Consider the following 26,217-nt stretch of genomic DNA (forward strand, 5'->3'; position numbering starts at 1 on the left):
TCTGCTTAGTTACTGCTCATGTTCAATTGAATCCTGTCACAACTGTCAGTGTCCTCCACTAATATTGGCACCCTTGGTAAATGAGTTGTGGAAAAATTGTCTTCATTAACATCTTGTCTTAAAGACAATCACAAGGTGGCCTAGCTGCACCAAACTTTCAATATTACTTTTTTATAAACTCTATAAACTAATATCAAATACTGATGTAACTATAACACTACCAATAATCAGAGGTGAAAATGATTTCTGTCTCCTCCAACCCTGTATGACTCATACAGTATGAGATTATTCATAGGACCCACATCACCCAAAAAAAAAAAAAGTTTAAAATGGGTTTAAGTGACACAAACACCTGTTCACAATGCTCTTTGGGCAGCAAGGACGATTACTTCCATGCCACATAGACCAGTTTACTCCTCTTGGATAGTAGTGACTAAACCTTCCACTATCATGGTGATGGAGGGTTTCTACAGCCCATCACTTTGTTTAGTCAGTAACGCCATAGAAGTCGATAATCTTCCAACCAAATCTAAAAACCCACTCCTCATCTCTCTCCAAATATAACCAAGAAAATAATTCGGTTAATCTGGGAATCAAAAATATACATATCAATCATTGGGTCAACCTTCTTACAGAATACATCATGTTAGGAAAAAAATAACATTCACCCACAAGAAAAATGTTTACATATAATGACATCTGGAACCCATTTTTAATTCATCTTAATCTAAATCAAACACCTGGAACCAGACCCACGCACTCTCCCAATCATATCTCCACAAACTTATAAGAAAGAAGGGGAAAGGATAAAAACATTTGAAAATATTGATACATTTGTGTTTTTATCTGTATATATGCATATACATGTCTATATTATATATTGTTCATATTATTAGTTATAGCACTATTGTCATCATTACCATCTCTGTTATCATTATGATCATTAAGACTATTCCATTACTCTCAATATTATCGGTCACGTAAGGAGGTCGAGAACGGGTGCACATGCAGATAAGAGTTTTATTGAAGGAGATATAGGCAGACAAATCCAAATCATAAAACAATAACGTGGTCAAAACATGGCAGAGACCAAGGCAATAGTCAAATAACGAGGAAGAGAACCAGATCAAAACCATGAAACAAAGCTAGGAATAAAGGCTTGGTACACCACCGTGACTATAGCAACTGAGCATAATAACTCGCAAAGCCATTGTGTTGAATCAGTCTCTATATACTGTGGAGTGAGTGTGTGTGAGATTGGTAACAGGTGTGTGTGAACTCCGGAGAAGGTGAACGTGTGCGTGTGTAGGAAGTGTAGTCCTCTTCGGCCATGTTTGTCGTTCGTGGTGCATCCTGGGAAACGGAGTCACTGGTTTGCTGAGATCTGACACTATCACTGTTGCCAGCATTGTCATCACTGTCATTATTATCGCCACAATTATGGAAATACCTTTAGATATAGTTATATTTTTAAATATGGGTTTTCTGATTACTATGACTGCATAATCATAATCATATCATAATTATATTTATAACTTATTAATACATACTAATAGATGTGATTAATATTAGACTCTGGAAACATATATCTATAAAACCACAAACTTTGCGTGTTATATACTGTAGGATATTCTCACTGGGGCTGAGCCTCCCCGGGGGTTAAACTCTAGAATCATCCTTCACACACACACACACACACACACACACACACACACTTGTCTTACTGAAAACATCACCACATCAATGATGACATTTTTCTAATCTGTTAACGTAGAGTGTCTTCTGTACAAGTCCCTGTGAATAAACTGCTACTGCAGAATGAATATAAAGCTGTGGTTTGCAGCTGCGCTCGTGTCAGAGATGCTGTTCTAGAAAATTAATCAACACCTTCTGACCAATCACAATCACAGAGCTGAATTAATAAACGCGCTGTGGTAGAATACAGTATGTAATAAGATAGGAGTCATTAAGTAAGTGAGTAAGTGTGTCAGTTCTTCTTTAAGAGTAAAATCTGCCAACCTGCATCAGCAAAGTGGCCACGCCCTTGTGTTACACGCACACACGCACACACACACTACTAAAGATGGACTGAATCAAAGTCTCTAGCTGTCTTTGGTTCGTGGAGGATAAGAGAAACGTCACAATGCGGTCTGGACAGAATTTATATCTGTTTTTCCTTATTATCACCGTATTAACACTCCTCGGGTAGGTCATTATTGCTATTATTATTATTATTATTGTTGTTGTTGTTGTTGTTGAGTGCTGGGATTTCAACTTTAGGCAGTTAATTTTTAACAGCTTTATTCTACGATTTACACTACAACAGCGTGCCCTGCCTAGTAAATAAATATAACATAGTGCCATGTGTACTGTTCAAAGATCTGGAAAAAAGTCGTATTCATCATGTAAACTTTCAGTGTCAATAAAGACCATCTGAACTGAGAAAACATTTTTTGGATCGAGAGAGATGCAAAGAATCCGAATAGAAAGAAATGACATTTTATCAACGTGACGTTTCCTGACCTTTAAGATATTTAAAACCCAGACTGTAAAGTATGTAGCAGCACATCCTACCAAACGAATGTTCTTCCTTCTTTACTCAATAGTGTCCTGTTGTTCTTCACTCTCCAGGTAGACATAGACGTATTAGAACTCAATTTGCATTTCCCGAGAGAATGTTTGCAAACGTTACCTCCGTGGAGACCTTGACGGTTGAAACGGCTCTCTAAACGTGTTTTGATTTTGCCCGGGTTTGTTGGGGGAAACGAAGCCGAACTGCAGGATGGGCAGCGGAGGTCCTCGCAGCATGTGGTGCGTTTCTTCAGTTCGGACAAGGACCTCGTTTCTTAGATTGTTATGTGCTTCTTGAAAAAGAGAGAGAGCCCAGTTGGTCAAATGAAACATTTTAAGTTCATTTCACAAACATAAGTTGACATAAATTAGGCTTAAGCCTAGTACTTGACCAACAGAGTCCTTGTCCTTGAAATCACTTCATATAGACTATACGGTACATGACAGGATCGAACACGTGGTATTTTAATAGCCAATGATCATGCAGGCCTTTGTTATTTCTGACTATTAAAAATGTCAAACGTTTCATTCAACGTTACAAAAACAACGTCGAAACGAAGAGACGTGCTGATAACATGTACTGTGGGGTAAACAGGCATTCAGCACGGTTTAAATATTATGATGATTATAACTTAATTAAAATGCTAAAACAAAGAGCATTAAACAAGAGAGCAGAGGGGTCAGGATCAGTGGCTTCTAAGGACTATCATGTGTAGCTCAACAGAAAGAGAGAGAGAGAGAGAGAGAGAGAGAGAGCGATTGTTAAGTATGCTTATTGTCCCGTAATGGTTAAGGACGATGTACTTAGCGTGAGTGCAAGCAGATGGACATCAGATACATATAAAGTGTTGATAACACAAGACAATGCAAATACAATCAAAGCAAACACAGCAACAATGCCGAAAACAGTGCAACAAACACAAACTATACAAATTACACATTCAGTGCCAGACAATTACAATGTAGGAACAGAAGGTGCAAATATTACACAGGTGCAGTTTAACGTACAAATATTTATTTAGAAATGTGTGCTCCGTAGTGCACAGATACATACAGTGCTGTGGAAAAGTATTTGCTCAATCCTGATTTCTACTGTTTTTGTGTAGATCTCGTACTAAATTGTTTCAGAAATGAACACAAAATCTAATATAAAACAAAGACGACCTGAGTAAACACACACAATGCAGTTTTTAAAAGATAATGTTATTTATTGAAGCGAAAAAGTTATCCAATACTAACTGGGCCTGGGTGAAAATGTATTTGCCCACGTTGGTTATTAATTCCCCAAATGGAGTTGATAATGGGGTTCAGCTGGACTAGACACGACGAGACATGATTACTGCAAACCCTGTTCAACCACATCAAAGCTTAAATAGAACTTTTACAACAGCAGGAAGCTGGTTAAAAGTTCTTACCCAGTAACACACAACGCCAAAGTGGAAAGAAATTCCAGAAATGATGAGGGAGAAGGTGATTGAAATCCATCAGTCTGGGAAGGATTAGAAAGCTATTTCAAAGGCTCTGGGACTCCAAAGAACCCCGGTGAGAGCCGTTATCTCCAAATAGAAAAACTCAGCTCAGTAGTGAACCTTTCCAGAAGTGTCCGACCTTCCGAAATTCCTCCAAGAGCATGGCAACGACTCATCCAGGAAGTCACAAAAGAGCCAAGGACCACATCAAAGGACCTACAGGCCTCTCCTGCATCAATAAACGTCACTATTCATGACGCCACTATCACACACTGGACAAAAATGGCTCCATGGAAGAGTGGCGAGGTGAAAACCACTGCTAACCCAGAAGAACATTAAGACTCGTCTGAATTACATCAAAACACACCTTGATGATCTTCAAACCTTTTGGGAGAATGTTCTGTGGACTGAGGAGTTGAAAGTCGAACTGTTTGGAAGACAGGGGTCCCGTTACATCTGGCGTAAACCAAACACAGATTTCCACAAAAAGGACATCGTACCTACAGTGGCCGGGGCGGCTGTGGTTCAGGTGGTAGAGCGGGTTGTTCATGCCTCCACATGCCGAAGCATCCTTGGGCAAGACACTGAACTGTTTCCGATGGCAGGCTAACGCCCGGCATGGTGTGTGTGAGTGTGAGTGTGTGATTGTGTGTGTAAATGTGTGAATGAGAAACAGTGTAAAGTGCTTTGATTAAAAGGTATATAAGTGCAGACCATTTACAGTCAAGCATGGTGGAGGCAGTGTGATGGTGTGGGGATGCTTTGCTGCTTCTGGGCCTGGGCAACTTGCAATAATTGCTCTCTACTTAAAGGAGAACATTCGGTCTTCAGTCCGTACGTTGAAACTCAAGCGCATCTGGATTATGCAGCAACTTGGAACACTTGGATCTCAGGGAATCACACAGGACTTATCTGGGCTGGACTCGTACAGTTTACTCATGGACAGCAGGCTACACCCGATTATCTTTTCTGAAGAACGGATGAGCAGGTGCTACAGTTCTCCTTTGGCCTGAGCAGAAGCAGCACCAAAGCAGACAATTATATACTGTAGGATGTTAAGATGGAATCAATGATAGCAGAAGAAATCTGCTGCCTTCCTGAGCTCTTTTTGTGACACAGGTGATGTGTCTGTTTAACCTGAGATCGCTTGACTGGACAATGCCAGGGTATTTGAATGGCTCAACCATGTGCGTGTTCCTGGTGACAATCTATTTAGACAGGTCCTTAGAGGTGCAGTCATGTGTATATCAGGAAAAGAGTAGGTAGGAAAGGACACACCCTGGAGGTGTGCCAGTGCTGAGGCTTATGGCTCCCATCAATCACCTCTACAGTGATTGTATTAAAGGCTAAAGATAAAGTCAACAAGCAAGATCCTCACATAAGTTTGCTCAATTCAGTCCTAAGCTTCTTTGGAATGATCAAGTTTTCGGTTGAACTTTTAACCAGGAGTCTGCTGAGATTTGATTGCAGTTAAATAAATATTGTCAATTCCTCTACTTTACATGAAGTCCCTTATGAAAAACAACATTTCTGTAACTTCACTCAGAATGTAACAGACCTCCATATTTGGATTTTAGTGTATCTGATTCTATAGAATCATATTATTTGCGACATTATTTGTCAATATTCTTTTTAAAAATCAGTCTGTAGTGTCACATATTTATCACGGGATCATAAACTTGGTGTGTGTGTGTGTTTTATTCATCAGGATCAGTTACTTCAGCTACACATCCTCCTGGTTCAGGTAAGAAATACACACTTACTCACACCCACCCACACAGGTGAGCGTGAGCAGCCGTATGTGTGTGTGTGTGTGTGTGTGTGTGTGTTTCATTTCTAGGAAATCAGCCGTTTCCAGGTCCGTACTCCTTAATTGTTCTCTAAATGAGTTATAATGCTTCTACCTTGCAGTAAACTTTCACAAACACATTAAGAGCACCTCCATGACCTTAATCTACTTTAAACCCATCTGTGTTTCGACTATGCTGAACTGCCCCTACGTGTGAACGAGTGTACGGACGTATATGCGTTCTGCCCTGTGACCTTGACCTGGATGAGGCTCAAGGTGTACAAATATATTTATAATCAGTGTGTGATGACCCACGTGTGATGTTGTGTGTTTGCAGAGATGTGTGGGAGTGCAGACTGACTGTGTGAGTACCCAAACTCTTATAAACACGTTTACCTTTATTGTTATACTTCTATACGGTGCAGCCGCTCAGGTTTATATTCACCGGGGTTATTAATTTTCCAATTTAACCGGTTTGTTACAGGTTTTTCACGCATAATCTGTTAGTATCTATTCGAAACGGCTCAAATTGACATGGAAAATAAACTATTCTGTCCGCAGGTCAGATGTTGATTGAACCTACTTCGTTTGTTTAAATGAAGACCCTTTTTTTTTTTTTTTTACAGGATGTTAATGCACTAAATAAACTAACAAGATGCCTCCAGTCTCTGAGATGTTTTTTTTCCCCCTCGACAAGCATCGTAATTTATCCAGGATATATACAGTATGAAATGATATAACATAGCAGTCAAGTTTCTTCTCCATTTTAGCTAGTTAAGTGGTAAGTTTTTTTGGGTATTGAGATGTCGATTCAGTGTCCTTCTCTGAAAAACACGAGGACTTATTTTTGTCTTGAGCACAATAAGCATTGTGTGTCAACAACTGGGCCTACTTCTTTTCAGATGTTTGCATACAAGGTTTTACTTTGAAAGTCAGTTTTTCATCTCCTTTGCCTGGTGCAGATAACTCAAGGTCAAAGAATACCATTAAGCTAAAATTCCTGGAAGAGACATTGAAGAATTTAGTGCTCAATCAGGGCTTGGTGAAGAGGTGGGGTCTTGAATCTTTGTTTGTAAATCAGCCAGGGGACGTTCAGAAACTACCCACTTATCAGAAATGGTGGGAATAAAGTGTTGATGCACGCCTTCCTTGTAAGATGAGATGATATTTCACTGATCAGCTCCATGAAGTGAAATATCTGAAGTCTTGTGACTACACAGCGTTCCTGTCAGGGTCACTGTAGTTACTGAACCACTGCTAAGAAGTTCTTTAAGAAGACTAACTACATAATGAGTATAGTGGTTTCATAACAAATTCCACTGAACTACAATGAAACCATTAAAACCATCACGTATTATGGTTTTGAAACGTGCCTAATTTTGTTTGAGGTCTCATACAGTAGATTTACACACATCCGAGGTTAAAAACACTTTAACGTGCTCATAATTTGAACTGCAGCATTACCTTTTCCCCAAATGTCACAAACAACCCCTTAAATGATCCGATTCTTAACGATTCATTCTAAACTCCTCCTTTCAGAGAGCACACTCTGCTCTGATTGGTCAGATGTCCCAGCGAGCAGGTGATGAAGACGAGAGGCGGGGGTTTTTCTTACAAACCTTAAGTAGGTTAATACAGGAAGTAAAGTCTGGAATTACTAACGACTCGTTTCCGCTGTTCAGAATCGGTTCCTTCATTTGCGACTCAATCACTACGTTTGTCATGCGCTTAGATTTTTGAGACTTTTTTTCTTCTTCTTTTTTTTTACATTCACAAACAGCTTTATAGCACACTACATGAAATGGAATATTTCATCAAACACAATTATAAACAAAACTCTGACTGTTATAGAAACAAGAGCCACAAGGGGGAGACATGCACCAAATGTCACATTGTAGATCGCAGGGCTGGTAAAAGTGCACAATAAGAGCTCAAAATAGCTCATTAAAAACACAATAGAAAACGATATCATGCTCAGTTGTAGTCTGTGTTTGTTGAATCAAGTGCTATTTTATTCATTCATATATATTTAATTACTCTTTTTTTTTTTGTTTGTTTTATGTGAAATTTTTATACCGTCGCGTTGCATTGTTTACATTTGACAGCCAAGAAGTCTCCATTTACTATGCCAGTTTTTGTTGTTGTTGTGGGTTTAAAGGTGTTTGGGTTTATAGGCGGTGGTATAGATGCTATTGAAAGAAGAAAAGAGAAAAATCTAAACAGTTTGAACACTTCCACTCAAGAAGAATCTGATTTGTATAATTTGTATGAGCATTTAGAAAATCAACTTAAGCGTGTGCGTGACAACTCTGAATATAACTTTCCTACAGAATTACTGACATCATTTTTGGAGTTAAGTTGCCGAGCTTGAGTACAGCACGGAGGTATTGGGTGAAAGAAAATCCAGTTCAGTAACAAAGTCATTGTAGTGAAAAGCTTTTTTCAAGTGTCAGAGAATTACATGGACAATGTTTGTTGGGGGTTAAGGGGAAAATACCCAGTGTGGATGTTTCAGCTATGAATTACTCCCACGCAACTTTACACCCTTTCCTCTCCTTGTCTGTCTGTGTGTATTGTGACTAATATATATATATATATATATATATATATATATATATATATATACACACACACATACACACATGCAGTAAGTCTGTACCTGCTCATCTTTCAGGGAAGAAAAAAAGCATGGTAATGGTAATACGGACCTAATCTTTCCTCCGAGGTGAGAACACACACATACACACACACACACACACACACACATATATTCCTCTATTTGTCTGTCTCTATACACACATGCAATAAGTCTGTACCTGCTCATCTTTCAGGGAAGAAGAAAAGCAGGGTAATACGGACCTAATCTTTCCTGTGGGGTGAGAATACACACACACACACACACACACACACACACACACACACACACACATGTGTCTCCTCTTCTTTGACACGCTGGTTGCTGAGATGCTGTGGGACATTACATGTCTTACTTCACCATGCCAAAGATTACACACATTTTGGAATCAGTTTATGTGGCTTGTCCACCATACACATCCCTACAAATGGGCTGTTACTATAGAAACGAGTCCGGATTAGAATGAGCACATTAATATAAACACCAACAAATCTCTCTCTCTTTTCATTTCGGCTTTTCCCTAGTTCAGATGTTGCCACAGCGAATCAATTTTCTCCATATGTCTCTGTCGTGGGTGTCCTCCAGCGACACCCTGGCCTCTTTTAAGTCGATGCTTATTTGGGCCATGTAGTTCTGTAGCGGTTTTCCGCGCTTCCGTTTTTCTGGGGTTTTCATTCCGAGCATTCTTCGTGTGACATGCTCTACCCCTCTTCTATTTACGTGCCCAAACCATCTCAGTCGCTCTTCTCTTGCTTTGTCCATGAAGCGCGTGACTTGGGCCGTTTTCCTGATTTGCTCATTTTGGATTTTGTCTAGCCTAGTGTGGCCTAATGAAAATCTGAGCATTCGCATCTCTGCTACTTCCAGAGCAGCAGTAAGTCTTTTTGTGGTAGCCACTGTTTCCAGACCATACAGCATGGCTGGTCGCACCACTTTGTTGTAGATGGTTCCTTTAATTTTAGCCGGCACTCTTTTGTCACACATGACTCTAGTAGTTCTTCTCCAGCTGGCCCAACCTGCTTTGGATCCTGTGGTTAACCTCTTGTCGGGTCGTTCCATTTTTCTCCACAATGGATCCAAGGTAGCAGAAGTTATATGCTTGTTCAATTTCTTGTCCATCATTGAACTTTAATGAGTCATGGATCACCAATGCACATGTATTTGGTCTTCTTGCTATTAATTTTCAGTCCCCCCTTTTTGAGCCAGACCTCTTCGCGTGGGACTTTGTCATATGCTTTCTCCAGGTCCATGAATATGTAATGCAGTTCTTTTTGCCCTTCTCTGTGTTTCTCCATGAGCAACCGCAGGGCGAACAGAGCTTCTATGGTGCTCTTGCCCGGAACAAATCCAAACTGTTGCTCGCTGACAGGGACAATTTTGCGGAGTCTATCTTCTATGATTCTCTCCCAGAGTTTCATAGTGTGGCTGATGAGCTTCAGACCATGATAGTTGGAGCAGTTCTGTACGTCTCCCTTGTTTTTGAAGATCGGTACTAGAACACTTTCTCTCCATTCCGCTGGCATTACTTCGGTGATCAATATGCGATTGAACAGCCCAGTGAGAAACCCTATCGCCATATCGCCCAAGCATCTCCAGGCTTCGATAGGGATCTCATCTGGGCCCGTAGCTTTGTTGGGCTTCATTTTCTTCATTGCCACTTGCACTTCTTGTTTGCTGATCGATGGTACTTCTTCTTTGTTCTCCAGTTCTTGTTTGTATCTTTTTCCATGTTGGTTCTTTTCATTCAGGAGCTGCTTGTGGTATTCTTCCCATCTTTGTTGGATCTCAAAAGTCTTCGTCAGTACCTTTCCATGTTCATCTTTGATTGCGTGCACTATCTGAACGTCTTTCCCACTACGGTTCCGTTGGCGTGCTAAATGACACAGTTCCCGTTCCCCTCCTCCATCTTCTATTTATCTGTACAGTTACTCGTAGGCATCTTGCTTCGCCTTTGCCACGGCTTTCTTTGCTTCTTTGTTTCTTGTACTCTTCTGAAATTTTTTCATCTTTGGTTGTTTCCCATAGTTTTTTCGTTTCTTTCCTCCGCTGTATGCTGGTTTGTACTTCTGTGTTCCACCACCACATTTCCTTATTTTCTCTTCTCAGCCCTTTGGAATAACCCAGGGCGTTTACTGTTGCTAGCCTAATCATGTTGGCAGTAGTAGTCCAGTTCGACGGCAGGGTGCTTTCTCCTCCGTTTGCTCGCATTACCGCCGCTCTAAAGTTACTCATCCCCTCCTCCGTTTTGAGCTTCCACCATTTTGTCTGTGGTTGTTGTCTGGGCTCCTTGATTTTCTGGCATCTAATGGTTGTGCAGCATGCTACTGGTCTGTGTTGCTGTGCCACGTTATCTCCGGCTATTACCGTACAGTCTCTAGTCTCTCTCAAATCTCTCCGCCTGCAGATGATGTAATCTACTTGGGAGCGTTTCTCTCCACTGCAGTAGGTAGCACGTTGTTGATCTTTTTTGAAGAATGTGTTAAGCACTACTAGCTCCATGCTTTTTACGAAATCTATGATTTTCTGACCTTCGTCATTTCTTATCTTCAGCCCATGTCGACCAAGGAACTGCTCATCCCCTAAATTCCCTTCACCCGCATGACCGTTAAGGTTGCCTCGTAAGAATAGTCTTTCGTCTTTCAGAATTTCTTCTACTAGGGGCTCTAGCTCGCTCCAAAAACTCTCCTTCTGTGCTTTGCTACATCCGACTTGTGGGGCGTATGCGCTAACTATGTTTACTAACGTGTCTAATACTCGCTTCACCTCTACGACTCGATCTATGTGCTTCTCAGCCAAGATGATGCCCATTCCGTTTCTTTTCCCATCCGACCCATGGTAAAAGAGTTTGTAGCCTCCACCTATTCCTTTCGCTTTGCTGCCTTTCCACTTAGTCTCTTGTACGCAGAGAATGTCAATTTTGCACTTCTCAACCATGTCGGCCAATTCTCTCCCCTTGCCCGTCATCGTGCCAACGTTGTGGGACCCGACCTTCACTTTCGCGTAGTGGGTCCTATAGCGTTTGCGCTTCAGCTTAATGCATTTCCCTCCTCTGTCGCTGCGTTTGCGTGTTGTCTCTGAAGCTCCTTTGTTCTTTCTTAGTCCAGCAGTAGCACATTTTCCGTCGGCACCTGTTGGGCAACAGTGCTGATGTCGGTTGTTGTTATCCCGGGCCTCGACCGATCCGGTGTGGAGTTTTTAAAGTTGATTCACATGTTGTTTTGGCTAGGGTGTTTTATGCCGGATGCCCTTCCTGACGCAAGCCTCCCCATTTATCCTGGCTTGGGACCAGCACTGGTCCTGTGCGCACATGGAGCCAGTGGCTGGGTTTAAACACCAACAAATCACATTCAATTCAATTCAACATTGCTGTGGTACAAATTATTATTATTAATAATAATAATAATAATAATAATAATAATATTTACTTCACTACTTTCCTACTAGGATTGCATGCGCTCAGCCCAGTGTGAGTAATAGGTGAGTAAACGTGTGCGCATAACAACAGAACAGACCTCAGCTTTTTTCCTTTAATTTGTCACCTGTCCGTACCTACCAATATACTGTAAATTAAGTGAAAGCTAAAGTGTGTGTGTGTGTGTGTGTGTGTTGTCAGTCGGCCAGATGTCTCCACAACGACCCCGTGGTTAGCTCCAATTGTGTGGGAGGGTACATATGATTTGACGGTGATTGACAACATCTACAAACAACAGAACATCACCGTGGCAGTCACCGTCTTCGCTCTGGGGAAGTAGGTCTTGACACTTGACACGCACAAAGCATTGTGGGTAATGGTTTGTGATAAAATGTTCAAAAATTTAAACACATTTGCCAGCGTGGCTCTAATGGTGATGACACTAAAAAGGTACCCAAGTAGTGCGACAGAAAACTGTTTGCAAATATGCCACAGCTATCCGTGTCCTGGTGCCAAGGGAGCAAAATTGGCCATGTTCTCAGGGTGGGAGGGGCATCATGTCTCTACCCTGTCAATCAGAGCAGCACTAATCAATCATGGCCGTCTGTCAGTATGCAGAAGAAGGCAAATAGCACTTTAGTTCCATCAAAAACCTCGGTAATGAATCCCTTTAATGACTAACTGAATATGTTCCTGCAGGTACGTACGCTTCCTGAAGGACTTCCTAGAATCTGCAGAGCAGCACTTCATGGTGGGCTACCGAGTGCATTATTACCTGTTTACCGATCGTCCGGACGAGGTTCCCACGGTAACGCTGGGGGAAGGACGTCAGTTGACCATGATAAAAACAGAAACCTCGAACCGCTGGCAGGAAATCTCACTGCGCAGGATGGAGATGGTCGAAAAGCTCATTGAGAAGGAACTCACTGACAAGGCAGACTACATATTCAGTCTCGACGTCGACTCCAAATTCTACGCTCACTGGGGGGCGGAGTCTCTGGGCGACCTTGTCGGCGTGCTGCATGCCTGGTTTTTTGGAAAATCTCGGGAACAGTTCACGTACGAGCGGCGTCCTGAATCTCAGGCCTTCATACCTTTAGAAGAAGGAGACTACTACTACGGAGGTGCCGTGATCGGAGGACGCCTCGACAAAGTGCACAAGCTGGTGAAGACGTGCCGCATGCAGCTGGATGTGGACCGAGCCAATCACATTGAAGCGGCATGGCAGGAGGAGTCTCACCTGAACAAGTACTTCCTGTACAATAAGCCCAGCAAGGCGCTCTCACCTGAATACCTGTGGGACGACACAAAAGGGAAACCCAGCTACATGAAAGTGGTGCGTTTCTCTCAGGTGGTCAAGAATTACGCCGACATCCGACCCAACCCTTAAAGCACACTGTACTGTAATGGGTTTCTCAGGAAAGATAAATGAACTAACACCATTAACTCTATCACCATCATCTCACAGGTTTCAACCACAGACTACACCAAGGTCTTCCATCAGGAAATGTTTGGTTACCCTACATTATAAGACATGTTGATGATTATATTAATAAATTGTGTTTTCCTGGATTTTTAGGTCCTAATTATGTTTGTAAGTTACACAAATGCAATAAAGACAATTCTTAAAGGAGATCTAACTCCATGTCTTCAAACTTCAGTACAGGAACCATGGTGCAGTAGTTGCTCTTCTTAAATATACATTCTCTTTTATCTACCTCATTTGAATATGATTGTTCTTGTGGAACAATGTACATCACTCTTTACAGACCTGAAATACTCAGCACACGTTGTTGACGTCCACTGACCGTTTCACAAAAAGAAAATGGTGTCGTTAAGATTATCCAAAAAAACAATATTGCCAAAGACCTTCCTGTTTTTATGTGACATGTTTAGGCTTTGCAGCATGAGATCAGAATCCCTTACTATCGAAAAACCTCTGCAAGAGTGTCGACATCTTCAATAAGCGATTAATTCTGATCGAGGTCGTGTGGATCCAAAGCCTATCCCGGGAACACTGGATACGGGGCAGGAATACACCCTGGATGGGACACCAGTCCATCGCAGGGCACTATGCACTCACATATTTACAACTAGGGGCATTTTAGTGTAGATAATCCACTTACTGACATGTATTTGGCAAACCAGAGAAAAGCTAAATATACACGATGACAGAGTAAAAACAGTTTGCCATGTTATACAGGGATGGGAGGGGGGGCATTTATTTTCCAGCACACGGAGAGTGAGTTCACATGTTGTTGTAAGGTTCTAACAGAAAAGCAAATAAATCTCAAATAAAAGGTTACTGTTGTTTTATTGGAAATGATGATTGTGTGCTGTGAAAGTGAAAGCACCTTTTACTACTAGTAATAATTAATCTATTATATAGCCAAAATAAATAAAGAATTAAAACAAACTTTAAAATGTTGTGTTTTGGGTATAGTTCTTCAGTTCGTCTGTCGGCGATAGTATTCCTGTTACACCACCACGATCTGTGAACGATTACAAATATTAAAAATGTATTAATGAAGGACTTTTTTTGTGTGAGACTCGAGTCTTCAGGACAGACGAGTTTACACGGTCCTGTATCTCAGTAACATAACAACTGCGTTTGTTCTGTTTTTTTGACTCGAAGAGAAACGCCTGTTTCACGCATGATTTGCTTGCAGGACTTATCCTGGTAGGATTACAGTTTCCCTCCACTGTAAATAAAAGGCCAGAACCTGTTCCAGCATCACGATGCCCTTGGGCACATAGTGACCTCCCCAAAGACGTGGTGCGCTACGGTTGGAACAAGGCGGAAGAACTCGAAACCCAGGGCTCAAATCGAGACTAGACATTCAGAGCTATTGATTCTTTAAACAATGAATTGAACAGGACACACCTGGGCAGCACGAAACACCTGTCAGTCACTTGTTTCAATATTTTTCCCCACTTGACAAAATGGGTGAGGTTCAAACCAAAAGGTGTCGTGTTCTAAGTTGCTCAAGATTTAAATATGAGGAAACGAAAGCTGAAAGTCTGATCTACCGTCTCATATTCGTCTTTTGAGCTCAAACCCAAATGTCTTCACTGTATAGCGAAAGCAATAGAATTGGCCTCGTTGTTCCAATACATTTGGAGGGGACTGCTTGTGGTTGTTGCAAAAAAGTGGGTGGGACAGAGAGAGACCACACATGAAGGAAGGAAGAAATAAAAAAAATGTTATAATCAATCAATAAAGAATAAAGTCTTTCATTTGTTTATGTTCTAATGAAAATAAAACTAAAAGACAGACAAAGACAGCTAAGAGACAGAACGGAAGAGGTGAAAGGAGTGCCGTGATGGTGAGAGCACAAAGAGAGAGAGAGAGAGAGAGAGACGTGGAGGACAGGAGAAACGTCAAAATGCGGTTTTTACAGAATTTATATCTGTTTTTCCTTATTATCGCCGGTTCACTCCTCGGGTATATTATTATTATTATTATTATTATTATTTTATTATTATTATTTTTATTATTATTATTATTATTATTGTCACAATCTCGCTGGCAGATGGCGCTGTGGCGACAACGTGCACGAGCGGCTTCAGAGTGCGCACATGCACGTGCTTGAAGTGCGCATGGACGCTAAAACTGTGTCAAGTGTTGCCAGGTGTCGGCAATTAAGAGAATGGTGACTAGTTATTTAAACCCCTGTGTTGCTTTACACATCGCGCGGCATTAAGTTAAAGTAGAGATGGACTAATGGAGAAAGGATGAACAGAGAAGAAGACGGACTGAATAATGGTGCCAGATTGTGATGTTGCCATGCTCTGTCTGTTTTCCAGTTCCTTAGTTTATGCCTCGTTAAGAGTGTTTATGCCATGCCAGAGTTGAGTGTTTATGCTATGCCTAGTTGAGTGTTTATGCCATGCCTTGGTTAAGAGCATTCATGCCTTGCCATAGTTAAGAGTGTTCCTGTCTTTGTTTAATGAGTATTCATGCCTAAGTTAAAGGAGTGTTCTTGTTCTGAGTACATGATGTGTTCATGCCATAGTTATGAGTGTTTCCTGCCCTAGTTGTGAAGAGTGTTTCCTGCCATAATTAGAGGAGTGTTTCATGTCAAGGTCTGGGTCTAAGTTTGGTGCTTCCCTCCTTAGTTCTAGTTAAAGGAGAAATGTTTAAGTTAGTTAAATGTGGTAGAGTTTCTGCACCTTGTTTAAGTTTCCTGTTCTTTGCTGGAGTTTGAGTTTTATGTTTAGACCTTGTTTCCCGCCTCCTCATGTGTTGACTTAAGTGGCAAATAAAGTCTGTACTCCTGCGATTACTTCCTGTCTTGAGTCCTGTGTCATAACTTCTTGTTGTTACACTGAGTGCTGGTATTTCAACCTCAGGCAGTTACTTTTTAAAGGTTTATTCCAGAGAACTACAACAGCGTGCCCTGCCTATTAAATAAATATAATATAGGTCCATGTTTGTAACACATCTGTAGGGACTGTTTTCATGGATTTGCATTCAGTTTGTAGAATACAAGCCACAGTTCTCAGTTTATTTTTGTGATGTGTGTGATGCGATTTCCGTTTGATCCATTTTTATAATTTTTTTGGTTTGTTTTTGATATTGTTGATCTTTACCACAAAAAATCTACAGTTCTGTCATGAGTGGCTTCATTCTGATGATAGAACTGTTAGCATGTGATACAATAAAATGTTATTACATGCAGAAAATAATGTTGTATTTTGAGGGCGGTGGTCCTCTTACCTTCCCTCTGGTCCCTCAGATCTGAGATCTGATATTAGGTGAGGCTGTTTTTCATACCTCCAGTGTATTTTTGATGCTAAATAATCAGCTCTGCTTAGTTACTGCTCATGTTAAATTGAATCCTGTCAGAACTGTCAGTGTCCTCCACTAATATTGGCACCCTTGGTAAATATGAGTTGTGGAAAAATTGTCTTCATTGTTTAACATTTTGATCTTTTGTTAAAAAAAAAAAAAGACAATCACAAGGTGGCTTAGCTGCACCAAACTTTCAATATTACTTTTTTATAAACTAATATCAAATACTGATGTAACTATAACACTACCAATAATCAGAGGCGAAAATGATTTGTCTGTCTCCTCCAACCCTGTATGACTCATACACTATGAGATTATTCATAGGACCCACATCACCCCAAAAAAAAGTTTAAAATGGGTTTAAGCGACACAGACACCTGTTCACAATGCTCTTTGGGCAGCAAGGACGATTACTTCCACGCCACATAGACCAGTTTACTCCTATTGGATAGTAGTGACTGATAAACCTTCCACTATCATGGGCTGTAGAATCCCTCCATCGCCATCACTTTGTTTACTCGGTAACGCCGTAGAAGTCGATAATCTTCCAACCAAATCTAAACACCCACTCCTCATCTCTCTCCAAATATCGCCAAGAAAATAATTCGGTTAATCTGGAAATCAAAAATATCTATACATATCAATCATTGGGTCAACCTTCTTACAGAATACATCATGTTAGAAAAAAATAACATTCACCCACAAGAAAAATATATTTACATATAATGACATCTGGAACCCATTTTTAATTCATTTTAATCTAAATCAAACACCTGGAACCAGACCCACGCACTCTCCCAATCATATCTCCACAAACTTATAAGAAAGAAGGGGAAAGGATAAAAACATTTGAAAATATTGATACATTTGTGTTTTTATCTGTATATATGCATATACATGTCTATATTATATATTGTTCATATTATTAGTTATAGCACTATTGTCATCATTACCATCTCTGTTATCATTATGATCATTAAGACTATTCCATTACCCTCAATAGTATCGGTCATGTAAGGAGGTCGAGAACGGGTGCACATGCAGATAAGAGTTTTATTGAAGGAGATATAGGCAGACAAATCCAAATCATAAAACAATAACGTGGTCAAAACATGGCAGAGACCAAGGCAATAGTCAAATAACGAGGAAGAGAACCAGATCAAAACCATGAAACAAAGCTAGGAATAAAGGCTTGGTACACCACCGTGACTATAGCAACTGAGCATAATAACTCGCAAAGCCATTGTGTTGAATCAGTCTCTATATACTGTGGAGTGAGTGTGTGTGAGATTGGTAACAGGTGTGTGTGAACTCCGGAGAAGGTGAACGTGTGCGTGTGTAGGAAGTGTAGTCCTCTTCGGCCATGTTTGTCGTTCGTGGTGCATCCTGGGAAACGGAGTCACTGGTTTGCTGAGATCTGACATTATCACTGTTGCCAGCATTGTCATCACTGTCATTATTATCGCCACAATTATGGAAATACCTTTAGATATAGTTATATTTTTAAATATGGGTTTTCTGATTACTATGACTGCATAATCATATCATAATTATATTTATAACCTATTAATACATACTAATAGATGTGATTAATATTAGACTCTGGAAACATATATCTATAAAACTACAAAATTTGTGTGTTATATACTGTAGGTTTGGTACTGGTAAAATAAATCAATAAATCTCATGGCTCTTATTATCTTATCTTACTACTAGTAATAATTAATCTATTATATAGCCCAAATAAATAAAGAATTAAACTTTAAAATGGAGTGTTTTGGGTATAGTTCTTCAGTTCGTCTGTCGGCGATAGTATTCCTGTTACACCACCACGATCTGTGAACGATTACAAATATTAAAAATGTATTAATGAAGGACTTTTGAACTGTTTATGGTTACAGATCTTGTGTGAGACTCGAGTCTTCAGGACAGACGAGTTTACACGGTCCTGTATCTCAGTAACGTAACAACTGCGTTTGTTCTGTTTTTGAGGACATGAAGAGAAACACCTGTTTACCTCCACTGTAATTAAAGGGCCAGAACCTGTTCCAGCATCATGATGTCCCTGGGCACATAGCGACCTCCCCAAAGATGTGGCACGCTACGGTTGGAACAAGGCGGAAGAACTCTAATCCCAGGGCTCAAATCGAGAGTAAACATTCAGAGCTATTGATTCTTTAAACAATGAATTGAACAGGACACACCTGGGCCGCACGAAACACCTGTCAGTCACTTGTTTCAATATTTTTCCCCACTTGACAAAATGGGTGAGGTTCAAACCAAAAGGTGTCGTGTTCTCAGTTGCTCAAGATTTAAATATGAGGAAACGAAAGCTGAAAGTCTGATCTACCGTCTCATATTCATCTTTTGATCTCAAACCCAAATGTCTTCACTGTATAGCGAAAGCAATAGAATTGGCCTCGTTGTTCCAATACATTTGGAGGGGACTGCTTGTGGTTGTTGCAAAAAAGTGGGTGGGACAGAGAGAGACCACACATGGAAGGAGGACGAAATAAAAAAAATGTTATAATCAATCAATAAAGAATAAAGTCTTTCATTCGTTTATGTTCTAATGAAAATAAAACTAAAAGACAGACAAAGACAGCTAAAAGACAGAACGGAAGAGGTGAAAGGAGTGCCGTGATGGTGAGAGCACAAAGAGAGAGAGAGAGAGAGAGAGAGAGAGAGAGAGAGAGAGAGATGGAAATGAAAAAAGAAGCTTGATGAGGCGCCAGGTGAGAGGGCTAATCAAGTCAGAATATTAGGACTTGTAGGAGGAAGGTTATTCATAATTGGCCATACCCGTTGATCATACCCGTTTTCATTCAGCTGTAGAGGTGTTCTGTTTCTTTATTATTTCCACATCATATATTCTCACTGGGGCTGTTCATTTTCTTTAACAGTGCCATGTTTATAAACGAGCAGGTTGAGAAAGAGAGAGAGCTTTAACTCGTCCTGTGTCGCCCCCTAGAGGATGTCTGACCTTCCAAGAGTTCTAATACAACCCCAATACTGAAGAAAGTTGGGACAGTAGGAAAAATGCAAAAAACAAACAAAAAGAGTGATTTGATAATTCAGTTCACACTGTACTATATTGAAAACACATTATTAATACATTATTTAATGTTTTACTTTATGAATTTAATTTATTTTTCAAAAATACACACTCATTTCAAATCTGATGACTGGAACACCAATGGTAAATGGAACACCATTTACCGATGGTCATTTACCAACGGTAAATGACCATCTACTGACCTCTGATCAGGGTTGTGTCTCGCTGCTTGTGTTACTTGACCTTATTGCAGCTTTTGATACTATAGATCATACTATTCTCCTTGATAGATTAGAAAATGTTGTTGGCATTAAGGGAATAGTCCTCTCCTGCCTCAGGTCTTATTTGACCGATCGTTATCAGTTCGTAGATGTAAATGGAGACTTCTCCACGCATACTGTAGGTCCAAATTTTGCCTATTACCTGAAGACACTTAACATAGAAACAGATACTCACATATTCAATTGGAGAAAGAAAAATAAGACACCAGCCGTGAGTGAGAAGAAGCAAGGGTCCAGGTTTATTCGTTCCGTTCCACCACACGAGATCCACACCGTTTGAGATGTCCCAAAATGCGATCTAAAAAAAACAGAGCTGAAGCTCTTCTATTTATACAGTTTTCTTAGGGTCAGGATGACCCAGACATCAATATGTTTTAGAAAGAGCCTTCCCCGAACACCATTAGGTTTTCGAAAGAGCCTTCCCATAATACCAATAGGTACAAGACTCAACATTTCGGAGAGACCTTGGTCTCACGGGGTCCGCTGTTCCCATCGACGGTTATCTCGCGGCCCTAGCCATTCCCATCGACGGTTATCTCACAGGTGTAACTTGGCTCAACTACCCTTATAAACGGCCCGTCTTGGCTCTCTCTTAAAAATTAAGGCCTTCGTCTGTGTTACTCCTGACTTTTTCTCGTGAGAAAAGAATCCTGAACACCTTCAAGTGCATTATGAGTAAGTTTCTTTCACATTTTTCTGTATTTCTCTTTTATAATGCTTTTTTTCTTTTCATATTTGCTCTACATTTCTGTTTTACATCTGGTTATACTGCTTGCAAGTATTTTACCCCCTTTTCTGTACTCCATACTCCACAATATCATTATAATATCCTTATAATCCTTATATTATCCTTATAATATCCTAATACTCCTTTTATTATTCTTATAATGTTCTGTTTTCCTTCTGTATGTGTGTGCGTGGCGGCATAGGCCTCTGTGTGTATGTGTGTCTCTTAGTTGACCGTCCACCTACGCTCTGAGGCCTGCCGCACTAATCAAATACATGTATGGTTTGCGCCTTGCTTATCTGTGTGTGTTGTGTCTTAGGTGAACGTCAGCCCAGTGAATTTTCAATAAAATTACATACTACTCATACTAGGTCTCCCTCGTGTTTATTTCATGTATATTTTATATACAACAATACCTGTCATGAAATAAGGTTTAGGACGGATGCAATCGCAGTTAAGAGGCAAGGGGTCAGATGATCAACATACAGGCATAAACGAGTAAAGGCAAGAATCAAAAACAAGTAACAAGAAACCAGATTAAAAAACCATGAATAAATACAAGGAACAAGGTACAACCGCTTGGTAAATGACAGAGATAATAGCAACTGAGCATATTACTTCGCAAAGACATTGTGAATAAGCAGTCTCTTTTATAGTATGGTGTGACTGTGAGTGTGATTGGGAACAGGTGTGTCTGAATAGTGTTCTGGAGAAGGTGAACATGTGTGTTTGGGAAGTGTAGTACATGGCAGCCATGTTTGTAGGCCACAGTCTAGATTACTGTAATGTCTTACTGTCTGGATGTTCCAGTAGGAGCATAAACAAACTCCAATTGCAGCTGCTAGAGTCCTAACTAGATCCAGAAGATACGACCACATCACCCCGATCTAATCCACACTGCATTGGCTCCCAGTGAAATCTCACACTGATTATAAAACACTATTATTAACTTATAAAGCACTAAATGGTCTTGTGCCACAGTATCTAAGTGAACTTTTGGTTTTCTATGTTCCGCCATGCCTACTTAGATCAAAAGGTGCAAGCTATTTGTCGGTACCTCAAATAGCGAAGGCTACAGCAGGGGGAAGAGCTTTCTCTTATAGAGCACCACAGTTATGGAACAGTTATGGTTATGGTCATACATTATCAATGGGACTGAGCTTCTCTGAGGGTTAAAGTCCAGAATCATCCTTCACACACACACACGCTCACACACACACACACACACACACGCATGCACATACACACGCACTCACACACGCATACACACACACATACACACACACATACACACACATGCACACGCACACGCATGCATACACATACACAGACACACACACACACACACACTCACGCAGAAGACAGACTGAAAGACAGTCTTTGGTACGTGGAGGACAGGAGAAACGTCAAAATGCGGTTTTTACAGAATTTATATCTGTTTTTCCTTATTATCGCCGGCTCACTCCTCGGGTATATTATTATTATTATTATTATTATTATTATTATTATTATTATTATTTTTATTATTATTATTATTATTGTTATTATTATTATTATTATTATTATTATTGTCACAATCTCACTGGCAGATGGCGCTGTGGCGACAACGTGCACGAGCGGCTTCAGAGTGCGTACATGCACGTGCTTGAAGTGCGCATGGACGCTAAAACTGTGTCAAGTGTTGCCAGGTGTCGGCAATTAAGAGAATGGTGACTAGTTATTTAAACCCCTGGTGTTGCTTTACACATCGCGTGGCATTAAGTTAAAGTAGAAATGGACTAATAGAGAAAGGATGAACAGAGAAGAAGACGGACTGAATAATGATGCCATGTTCTGTCTGTTTTCCAGTTCCTTAGTTTATGCCTTGTTAAGAGTGTTTATGCCATGCCAGAGTTAAGTGTTTATGCCATGCCTTGGTTAAGAGCATTCATGCCTTGCCATAGTTAAGTGTTCCTGTCTTTGTTTAATGAGTATTCATTCCTAAGTTAAAGGAGTGTTCTTGTTCTGAGTACATGATGTGTTCATGCCATAGTTATGAGTGTTTCCTGCCCTAGTTGTGAGGAGTGTCTCATGCTTGAGTTAATTGAGTGTTTCATGTCAAGGTCTGGGTCTAAGTTTGGTGCTTCCCACCTTAGTTCTAGTTAAAGGAGAAATGTTTAAGTTAGTTAAATGTGGTAGAGTTTCTGCACCTTGTTTAAGTTTCCTGTTCTTTGCTGGAGTTTGAGTTTTATGTTTAGACCTTGTTTCCCGCCTCCTCATGTGTTGACTTAAGTGGCAAATAAAGTCTGTACTCCTGAGATTACTTCCTGTCTTGAGTCCTGTGTCATAACTTGTTGTTGTTACACTGAGTGCTGGTATTTCAACTTTAGGCAGTTACTTTTTAAAGGTTTATTCCAGAGAACTACAACAGCGTGCCCTGCCTATTAAATAAATATAATAATGCCATGTTTGTAACACACTTGTAGGGACTGTTTTCATGGATTTGCATTCAGTTTGTAGAATACAAGCCACAGTTCTCAGTTTATTTTTGTGATGTGTGTGATGTGATTTCTGTTTGATCTGTTTTTCTAATTTTTTTGGTTTGTTTTTGATATTGTTGATGTTTACCACAAAAAATCTACAGTTCTGTCATGAGTGGCTTCATTCTGATGATAGAACTGTTAGCATGTGATACAATAAAATGTTATTACATGCAGAAAATAATGTTGTCTTTTGAGGGCGGTGGTCCTCTTACCTTCCCTCTGGTCCCTCAGATCTGAGATCTGATATTAGGTGAGGCTGTTTTTCATACCTCCAGTGTATTTTTGATGCTAAATAATCAGGTCTGCTTAGTTACTGCTCATGTTAAATTGAATCCTGTCAGAACTGTCAGTGTCCTCCACTAATATTGGCACCCTTGGTAAATATGAGTTGTGGAAAAATTGTCTTCATTGTTTAACATCATCTTTTGTTAAAGACAAAATCACAAGGTGGCCTAGCTGCACCAAACTTTCAATGTTACTTTTTTATAAACTCTATAAACTAATATCAAATACTGATGTAACTATAACACCACCAATAATCAGAGATGAAAATGATTTGTCTGTCTCCTCCAACCCTGTATGACTCATACAGTATGAGATTATTCATAGGACCCACATCACCCAAAAAAAAAGTTTAAAATGGGTTTAAGTGACACAGACACCTGTTCACAATGCTCTTTGGGCAGCACGGACGATTACTTCCACGCCACATCGACCAATTTACTCCTATTGGATAGTAGTGACTGATAAACCTTCCACTATCATGGGCTATAGAAACTCTCCATCACCATCACTTTGTTTACTCAGTAACGCCATAGAAGTCGATAATCTTCCAACCAAATCTAAAAACCCACTCCTCATCTCTCTCCAAATATCGCCAAGAAAATAATTCGGTTAATCTGTGAATCAGAAATATCTATACATATCAATCATTGGGTCAACCTTCTTACAGAATACATCATGTTAGAAAAAAATAACATTCACCCACAAGAAAAATATATTTACATATAATGACATCTGGAACCCATTTTTAATTCATTTTAATCTAAATCAAACACCTGGAACCAGACCCACGCACTCTCCCAATCATATCTCCACAAACTTATAAGAAAGAAGGGGAAAGGATAAAAACATTTGAAAATATTGATACATTTGTGTTTTTATCTGTATATATGCATATACATGTCTATATTATATATTGTTCATATTATTAGTTATAGCACTATTGTCATCATTACCATCTCTGTTATCATTATGATCATTAAGACTATTCCATTACCCTCAATAGTATCGGTCACGTAAGGAGGTCGAGAACGGGTGCACATGCAGATAAGAGATTTATTGAAGGAGATATAGGCAGACAAATCCAAATCATAAAACAATAACGTGGTCAAAACATGGCAGAGACACATAACGAGGAAGAGAACCAGATCAAAACCATGAAACATAAAGCTAGGAATAAAGGCTTGGTACACAACCGTGACCAAGCAACTGAGCATAATAACTCGCAAACGCATTGTGTTGAATCAGTCTCTATATACTGTGGAGTGAGTGTGTGTGAGATTGGTAACAGGTGTGTGTGAACTCCGGAGAAGGTGAACGTGTGCGTGTGTAGGAAGTGTAGTCCTCTTCGGCCATGTTTGTCGTTCGTGGTGCATCCTGGGAAACGGAGTCACTGGTTTGCTGAGATCTGACATTATCACTGTTGCCAGCATTGTCATCACTGTCATTATTATCGCCACAATTATGGAAATACCTTTAGATATAGTTATATTTTTAAATATGGGTTTTCTGATTACTATGACTGCATAATCATATCATAATTATATTTATAACCTATTAATACATACTAATAGATGTGATTAATATTAGACTCTGGAAACATATATCTATAAAACTACAAACTTTGCGTGTTATATACTGTAGGTTTGGTACTGGTAAAATAAATCAATAAATCTCATGGCTCTTATTATCTTATCTTACTACTAGTAATAATTAATCTATTATATAGCTGAAATAAATAAAGAATTAAAACAAACTTTAAAATGGAGTGTTTTGGGTATAGTTCTTCAGTTCGTCTGTCGGCGATAGTATTCCTGTTACACCACCACGATCTGTGAACGATTACAAATATTAAAAATGTATTAATGAAGGACTTTTGAACTGTTTATGGTTACAGATCTTGTGTGAGACTCGAGTCTTCAGGACAGACGAGTTTACACGGTCCTGTATCTCAGTAACGTAACAACTGCGTTTGTTCTGTTTTTGAGGACTTGAAGAGAAACACCTGTTTACCTCCACTGTAATTAAAGGGCCAGAACCTGTTCCAGCATCATGATGTCCCTGGGCACATAGCGACCTCCCCAAAGACGTGGCACGCTACGATTGGAAGAAGGCGGAAGAACTCTAATCCCAGGGCTCAAATCGAGAGTAAACATTCAGAGCTATTGATTCTTTAAACAATGAATTGAACAGGACACACCTGGGCCGCACGAAACACCTGTTAGTCACTTGTTTCAATATTTTTCCCCACTTGACAAAATGGGTGGGGTTCAAACCAAAAGGTGCCGTGTTCTAAGTTGCTCAAGATTTAAATATGAGGAAACAAAAGCTGAAAGTCTGATTTACCGTCTCATATTCGTCTTTTGATCTCAAACCCAAATGTCTTCCTGTATAGAGAAAGCAATAGAATTGGCCTTGTTGTTCCAATACATTTGGAGGGGACTGTTTGTGGTTGTTGCAAAATAGTGGGTGGGACAGAGAGAGACCACACATGAAGGGAGGAAGAAATAAAAAAAAATGTTCTAATCAATAAAGAATAAAGTCTTTCATTCGTTTATGTTCTAATGAACGTAAAACTAAAAGACAGACAAAGACAGCTAAAAGACAGAACGGAGGAGGTGAAAGGAGTGCCGTGATGGTGAGAGCACAAAGAGAGAGAGAGAGAGATGGATATAAACA

At 40.0% G+C, this 26,217-nt stretch overlaps 1 protein-coding gene across 2 annotated transcripts; it reads left to right on the forward strand.

Annotated features, from left to right (window-relative positions):
- The first annotated feature begins 1,653 nt into the window (after window positions 1-1,653).
- On the forward strand, window positions 1,654-13,509 carry LOC128603601 (histo-blood group ABO system transferase). Of its 2 annotated transcripts, XM_053618152.1 has the most exons (8): window positions 1,654-2,205; window positions 5,749-5,784; window positions 6,167-6,193; window positions 8,504-8,554; window positions 8,661-8,705; window positions 11,909-11,941; window positions 12,078-12,212; window positions 12,576-13,509. In XM_053618152.1, the coding sequence occupies exons 1-8, from the start codon at window positions 2,144-2,146 to the stop codon at window positions 13,264-13,266; spliced, it is 1,080 nt and encodes a 359-aa protein (XP_053474127.1). In that variant the 5' UTR covers window positions 1,654-2,143; the 3' UTR covers window positions 13,267-13,509. The 2 variants fall into 2 exon arrangements, with proteins under 2 accessions (XP_053474127.1, XP_053474128.1); XM_053618153.1 differs by lacking the exon at window positions 8,661-8,705 and having other exon boundaries at window positions 1,664-2,205.
- The last annotated feature ends 12,708 nt before the right edge of the window (window positions 13,510-26,217 follow it).

Source organism: Ictalurus furcatus, chromosome 28 (assembly GCF_023375685.1).
Source record: "Ictalurus furcatus strain D&B chromosome 28, Billie_1.0, whole genome shotgun sequence".
NCBI lineage: Eukaryota > Metazoa > Chordata > Actinopteri > Siluriformes > Ictaluridae > Ictalurus > Ictalurus furcatus.

Excerpts from the sequence above, each read along its gene's own strand:
- LOC128603601 (XM_053618152.1), top strand. The coding sequence starts at position 2,144 with ATGCGGTCTGGACAGAATTTATATCTGTTTTTCCTTATTATCACCGTA. Across the intron at positions 2,206-5,748 it reads ACCGTATTAACACTCCTCGG|GATCAGTTACTTCAGCTACA; the intron begins GTAGGTCATTAT and ends TTTATTCATCAG. Across the intron at positions 6,194-8,503 it reads TGGGAGTGCAGACTGACTGT|GGAAGAAAAAAAGCATGGTA; the intron begins GTGAGTACCCAA and ends CTCATCTTTCAG.